The 8,084-nt window shown below is 33.9% G+C and overlaps 1 protein-coding gene across 1 annotated transcript; it reads right to left on the reverse strand.

The window, feature by feature from the left end:
* Positions 1-5,799: 5,799 nt before the first annotated feature.
* Positions 5,800-7,216, reverse strand: LOC149154288 (uncharacterized). The gene is made up of 2 exons (XM_089444099.1): positions 6,593-7,216; positions 5,800-5,871 (listed from the first exon to the last, which is right to left on the reverse strand). Exons 1-2 carry the CDS (start codon positions 7,214-7,216, stop codon positions 5,800-5,802), a joined length of 696 nt encoding a protein of 231 aa, XP_089300225.1.
* Positions 7,217-8,084: the final 868 nt, after the last annotated feature.

Here is an 8,084-nt window from a genome sequence, read left to right on the forward strand (position 1 = left end):
TAGGTATTGTGATTGCGCAATGCACAGTGCTTTAGGGAGAGGATCGGTGTATTCCATATTTGAGCACTTCAAGGGATGAAGGATTTCCCTACTACAGTGAAGGTGTGTAATGGAGGCAATATATGGTCCAGGCATTGCGTAGTTGAGTAGTTCATGAGACAAGAGTGACAAGACTGGGCACTATGAATCGGAAATGCATAGTGGCTAAGGAAGAGGCTCAAGGGACTATGTAGTTGAGCATTAAAAGCCTCCATAAATGGCCCCAATAGCCATTGAGAATGTACAATACACAATTCATGGAAGGATTGATTAAGATTTTTTATTTGAGCAAGCGTAACCATCAAGAAGGAGTGACTATACTCTGAGGTTGCTGAATGTGTAGTTGAATCTGGTTGTCTTCTAGGATTGTGCAATGAATAGTTCGAGGAGGTGAGGACTTCATCACTCAATATGAGGAATTTATAGTTTAAAATACACATGGCTGAGGGTTGAAGGTTGGTCATCTATTGCATAAGTTGTGAGAACAAATAAAACTTCAAAATTGACTAAGTGTGGGATCAGTGAAAGAATATAGTAGGAGTAAGAGAATATAACAAGTATAGGACATGATCACACACACCTACATAATCAAACATATGACAAAAATATGTATGGTACCCAAAATCAATATGTCTACAGTTAAATGAAAATAAAGTGACACTTATCTCAAAGTGCGAGACTTAAGATGTACCTTTATGACACAAGTGTTGACTGCAACCAAAAGGTGTGGTATGCCATAAGAATGTGTCCAGCACATGTTCTAATGATAATTATCATCAACAAGTGTAAGAGAGTGTGTTGAAGTGACTCTAGAAGGTGTTGCATGGTGCCTTTATGATGTGCGAAAACAAGCAAAAGAAACACATGAAAGAGTAAAAGTGATACATGCAAACACAAAGAAATCACAAGTGACACATGCAAGAATAAAAGAAGGAAAATGAGACACTTGAAAAATATAGAACAAGAAAAATGACATATGTAAGAGAAAAAGAAAAAAAATCGAAACTTGTAAAAGAAAAAGTGATAGTTGAAGAAACACAACTAGAAGATGAGGCATTTGAAACCACCAGTGAGAGAATTCTCCTTATACTCCAATGCTACATAGATCTCGAAGGAAAGAGATAAATATAAGGATGAGCTTCATATTGGATTATTTATATAGGGGATTAGACATGCAATTATGATTAGGATTTTTTAATGTGCTTAGTGAATATTGGGAAACAAAGACCCAAGAGTGAATTTAATGACTTGAAAATTACACTCTCACCATTAACAAAGAGCATGAAATCGCTATCTATAAAGGGTTCCCTCACACTGTCACTATCCATAAGGATTTCGTAGCATCTGTTGCTAGGAACTGTGCAAGCACTAGCATCAATGGTTATGCAAGCACTGTCACCAAGGATTTTGTAGTCACTATCTCTAGAGACTATGCAACTAGTATCATTAGGCACTCCAAAGTCACTTTCATAAAGAGCTATGGAATGCTTGACCTCCAAGGATAAACATTGGCTGCTAGGATTTCTTAGAAAAATTTCGTTATGGGGACATGACAAGATAAGAATGTAAAAGAATGTCACTTAGACACCTAGAATTCTTAAAGGGAGACTTGAACACTTCAAAAACATGACTAAGCATGGCCTTAATGCCTTAAAACGAGAGATGGCATGACCATAAGAAGGGTCCAAAATTTGGATGTAGGAAAAAGTTTGCAGGGTGTTTGTTGCAGTGACAACAAGTACATCATTGATAAATCACTAAATTTTTCCTTTCTCCTCACAAATATATGGTACATATCATAGGAGATGGATGAATTTAGTGAGTAGTTAATCCATGGTCACTTGACCATGTTTTAATTCATGAAATTATTTATCTTTATTATCAAAATATGTTTCCATCAAATTATTTTCTTTGAAATTATTTTCGAAATGTTCCCAACTAACAATTTTATCCTCCATATTATGCAGAGTCCTTATCTCTTCCCACCATGGGGATTCTTTACCTTACTTCCGACAAATTGCCAATCTCTCTTTTTGACTGCTAGGATACTCATATGCCTAAAAATATTTATTCATATTTAATAGGTTTAGCTTAGTTTTCTCCTCTGATTCACCATCATACATGGGAAGTCCAATTTTTTAAACTCTCCCTACAATTCTACCTTTTGTTAATTTACATAATTAGTTACTAGTAGTGGCATTTTCACTAAATTTCAATCATTTTCCTCCATTTTGAGGTCTAATAACCTCACTCTCCACCATGCTTTCAACTTTTTTGCTTTAGTAGGAATCCTCCCTATCTTCCTCATCTATAGTTGGTCCTACTATTTTCATATTTCGCTTATTAGTTAAAAAAAAATTGAGTCTTTCTTTCTCAACATTAACTTTCAAAAAGTTTTCATTATCTACATTAATACTATTTAATTCCATTTTGAAACCTTAGATAATCTCCAATAGTTCAACCTCGTGTGGTAATGGCTCACCACCTAGTTGCACCCAAATTTCTTCTTTAGCATCAAGAGGTCTTGTAGATGGGTCTACCATGACTATTCTTTTCTTTTCTCCTTACTATGTAAAGAAAAATGATGATTTATTAAATTCTACCTATGGTTTGGTTCATAGGCATCAGTGTTGTAACCTACACCTCTAATAACACATGTAATGTACCTCCAAACACACACTAAAAAAAATTAATTGTCTACACTATTAATTTATAAAATACATGTTCTCTTTGTCTTTCTAATATTTTCTATAAGTGATCCTTGAGACTTATGGATATATAGTTATCACATTGAAAACTATTACATATATTCAATTGGTCACATGGCTACATAATTAATTATTCTTCGTGTTTGTTTTGGTTTCCCATTGAGGTAATCTAAATATATGTATAGAGGGGTTATAAAAGTATATTTTTGGACCTTGTACCTTGGGTTCATGACAATGACAAGGCTTTTCTTAACACCAAGTTACTACTACCTTGGAATACAATGCATAACTTAAAAACATATATGGGTTTGAACTTAGGACATGTCATTCATTCAACAAACATACTCTATGTGTTAACCATGAGGTGCACACCATGAACACAAAACATTGCTTAACCCTCAAAGCACCAAGGATTAAGAGCTATTAGTCACACCGCTATTTATGTTGCATTTTCCAATGGGAGGGGGCTAAGATGCATCCATGTGACAAGGTGAGAGATGGATGGCCCAGATCGCTCCTTGAAATGAAATGGTTAGAAAAATTTGAGGGTACAACCTTGATATTGACTACCCTTTCCAACTATCAACTGTGGTTATTTCTCCATGTCAATCAAATTCTTTGTTGTCACCTAGAGTTTTAAGTTGCATGGATGTTGTTTTGGTTTTATCTTGGTGTGCTTTCTCTCGTAGATATTGTAGCTGAAATGAAAATAAGCCTCCTCATTGCCCGATAATAGGTAATCCATAACCCTCCTTTTGAAGGTTGTTTCAACACTTACTTGATGAGTATTACTACTTTTATAATGTTTCCTCTATTTTATTTTGCAATTGTCCTTCACTCAATAGTTGAATTTTGATGTAAGGTTATAGGTTGTCCAAGGATATTTGGTTCATGACTGATTTGTCTTTGGTTCCCTTCACACATCTCCTTTTTTCCTTTTTTTCTTCAGAGAAGGCAATTTTGCTTTAAAATAACCTAAGTCATAATTTCAACCTTTTTGGCTATAGTTCATACCATTGGCTCTAATCATTTTGGGGATTTTCTTGTTTTCTCCAATTCAATTAAGATTTGTCTTATGTAATAGTTGGGTATAGGGATTTCATTCCTCTTCTTATTATCCAATGGTTTTTCTTGTTATATAAGCTACTCAGGGTTCTAATATTTGTGTGAAACCAAGGGTTTCTAAAATTTTCCTTTATTGATTTGTTTATTTTGGATGCAAGTCTTGTTCAAAGAAAATAATTGGCCCGCTCATGTAAGTAATCATTTATTCCTATTTTTCCTCTGGCTTCTTCTATTTCATATTTAAACCAATGTTATTAGAGTTAGCACCTTCTATTTCTTTAGATACTAGGGCTATAATGTCATTTATTTTGGCCACCAAACCCTTTAATGATTGTTATCGAGCTTTTTCTTTCCTTTCTACAGGTTTTCGTAATAAATTTCTTAGGGCTAACCCTTTTTAAGATCAACATTAGTATTGCCCTGAGTCATTCTAGTTATCTTTTGGTAACAACTCAGTTCCCATTTTTGGTTTAAAAACAATTAAATTTAGAGTCATTTTTATTTATGAAAACAAGTTATATTTTTTAATCCTCCTCCTTGTTATAATACTAATGGTAAATCTCTTCAAACAAGCATTGTATGTCACACCGTTCAATGAATATATCAATCTAAAATTTACGACTAAACTTCTTAATTCAATTTCTAGGTCTCTATAGAATTTAGATATGGCCCGCTAATAGAAGCTTCCTCCTCCTGATTTTTTGAGGTCATGCTTTCCCCTATACAAAGTTAGCATGGATTTAAATTATTGTTCTCTGCACACCAAGTACATTCCATGTACGAGGATATTCATTAGACCCTTTTCTTTCTATTGTAGGTTTATCCTAATATGAGGATTTTCATTATCCTATTACGACCATAGGCATTCTACTTACCACTACACCTTAGAATAGTTTTATATTTTCCTGTATAATAGTGTGTATCCTAATTGTTTTAGTTTTGAGCTCTAATTATGTATGAAATGGTGTCAATATTTAGTATTTAAGACTAAGTTATATATCTATAACTTGTATTTAGACTAATTTTTAGGTAAGTTAATGATAGTTGTTCAAACTTAGTATTATTCTTCTACGTTTACAATTCTTTGAGTTATGTAAGTAAAAAGAAGTTTCATTGCCACCAAAATATTTAAATATAATTATTTCACTTATTCATATCACTTAAATCTTGCTTTCTATTAAATATACCATATTCTTCTATAACCATTTTTCTTTATGTATGGGATCTATTTTCATACATACTTACTCTTTTATCCTTAACTAAATTCTCAACATTTTCTTCATGTTGATTTAGTATGTGAAGAATTATTATTTTCTCACTTTGTTTTATCTTAAGCCGACTACAAATAATAATGAACTATAGAACTTCTCTACATGCTGATTTATAATTTATTTCCTAAAATTAGTTTTATTAATAAATTAGGAAATACAAGCCTTAAAAATATCATATGGGATTCTCCATTTAAATTATTCTTTTTCCAAAAATACTTAGTCCTCTTTTAATGCACAAAGCCTTTGTTTCAACATCTCACCACCAATTACATTTAACCATAACAAATGTAGTTTTTTTTTTAATCTTTATTGGTAAAAAATTATCATGCAAATATTCTTAACATTTATTTATAATATTAAATAAATATTGTCTTTCCTTTTTTTCCCTTGGAAAAAAGTCTTAATTTCTATTAATATATAAGGAATTACATTTTGTAGATGCTAGAGCATATGCAGATGGAGGCAAGTTGCCTATCGAGTTCAAAAAAACAAAAAAGAGTTCAGATATGTATCTCCACGCAGGGAGTCATGATAACAATTCATCTGTTCCTGTGTCTGTTCTCTGTATAGAGAAACTAAAACAAAATTTGAATTCTGTCTCTTCTCAGAGAGAGAATCCCAATATCAAAATTGGTACCATATGTCCTGAATAGTTAATCAAGTGCAGTGAAATATAAATAACATAATATATACAAGAGTTATGCAAAATAAAGGGCTTATAGCCCATTGTCTCGGAGCTCCACAAAAGGTCTGTGATAATGCTGGTGGAACGTCCCATCGATCTCTTCCTGTATCAGCCAGTCATTGCTCTATCTAAGCACTGCCTCTTTGGAAAGGAAATCTACCCCCAAGTTTCGCTCCCTGTAAATGTGATGACAGGTAAATGAGTCAAATGTACAAATCAATCTGTAAGCCTCATCCAATATATGCCTCAATGAATATGCATTTCAGTGAGATGCTCTAGTTAACCAATTGCAAATAATTTTGGAATCCCCAAAGAGTTGTAGATGTCTGCAATGCTTTTCTAATGCAAAATGAATGAGACATAATTCAGCATAATTGTTTATTCACCTCCATAATCTCATTTTTATTTTGATACAATGGGTTTCATTCAAATAAAGTATCGCTCGTCCACCACAACCCGCCTCCTGAGCAGAACCATCAAAATATGCCCATGGTATAGACTTGTCAATGTTTTCAGGCTGGATGATTCGGGGAGGGAATTGGAGTCCTCCTCAGGTAGGAGATCAAAATCTGCAATGGTTCTGATCATGATAGCAGGCTAGTGAGGTATCTTGTAGTTAAAAATAGATTGATTTCTTGCAATCCACAGTGACCAGCATATAAGAAGAGGCATATTTCTGGCTTTTCCATTGTGGTTTTCACACCATAAACTCTAGGCATCCAATATGTTCCTGCCTTGCCAGTTTTTTAAGCATGGATAGTGAGCTATGATGAAGTTCCATTGTTCTTTGGTGATGGGGCAGTTTAGGAAGAGATGTTCAGTACCTCCTCATCATTACGGCAGAGTTGACACCAGAAAGGACCATGGAAAGATCTTTTCATCAAATTGAGACCTGTGGGAATCTTGTCAAACAAAATATTCCACATAAGTAGACGGGTTCGAGGAGCAGCTTTGAGCTTCCAGAGTGTTTTCCATGTAGGGTTGATATCTGGGGGGTTGTAAGGTTCCATCAACCTTAGATATCCATCCTTGGGAGAGTAAGTGTCGTGCTTTGCAAATGCCCAGACAATCTCATCTGGCCCTTCCGTAAGCTGAATATGTGCCTGGGTAAGTGCTTCCATATAGTCATACCAATATTGATGCCATTGTATAGGAATGTCCAAATCTTGAGCTGTTTTCCAGGCCTGCTGAAGTATGGTAGAGTTGTTGGTGTCTCCAATATGCCTGATATGAGTGATATCCCTGTTATGTAAGTACCGTAACAACTCTGTTGGCAACCTGTGCGCATTGCCACAACCAATCCATGGGTCCGTGCCTATACAGACTGCATTGCCCTCCTTGATTCTCCATGTTATACCTTCCCGGATGAGAGGAATAGCATTGATTACTGCCTTCCAGATGTTGGATATGCTGTTGTTCACCCTATGCTGTTGTCTGAACCAGTCCATCAAATCCACAGGCCAGATGTATTTTGCGTGTGCCACCCGGGTCTAGAGACTATTTGTAGCAATAAGTTGCCAGCCGAGCTTTGCCGCCAGAGCTTTGGAGAATAAGTCCAGTCTTTTAATTCCCCAACCACCCCATTTCTTGGGCTTGGCAATCGTGTCCCATTTGACCCAAGCAAATAATCTGCCCGGTTGGTTGCCTTTCCATAGAAATCTGCAGTTATTGTCTTCCCTTTATTTATTCATCATATTGATATTCAAACACAATATATTGCAAGCAACTTATGCATCACATCAATATTGCCTTTTGTTTATTTATTCATCATATAAATATTAAAACACAATATATTACATCATATAAATATTAAAATACAATATATTACAGACAGCTTATACCTTAGTTCTCTAACACGATATATTTTGAGCAAACTTACACTTTTCTTTGATATTTAAAATAAGTACATATAAAAAGTTCCATCTATTCCTCTAATGCATGCTAGTCATTCTCTGCATTGTACATGAATCTTAGAATAAAATTATCTATATATATATATATATATATATATATATATATATATATATATATATATATATATATATATATATATATATATATATATATTATTTTATTTTTTTTCAAAAAAATAATCATATAACAAAACTCATTAGTTATGAGTGTATTCATTATCATAAATCACAGGAAATCATGTATATCTCAAATTACCTAGTAGACAAAACTAATTAGTTATGCATGTATTCATGCCCAACTCATCATCATAAAGCACATGCTATTATGTATATTCCATATTTCCTATTAATATGGGTAGATGAATTCCTTCTTGGTACGAAACAACCATTGTGTACTAATGCA

This window comes from Pinus tabuliformis, chromosome 9 (assembly GCF_031772625.1).
Source record: "Pinus tabuliformis cultivar Carrire ecotype Pingquan chromosome 9, CPIR1, whole genome shotgun sequence".
NCBI lineage: Eukaryota > Viridiplantae > Streptophyta > Pinopsida > Pinales > Pinaceae > Pinus > Pinus tabuliformis.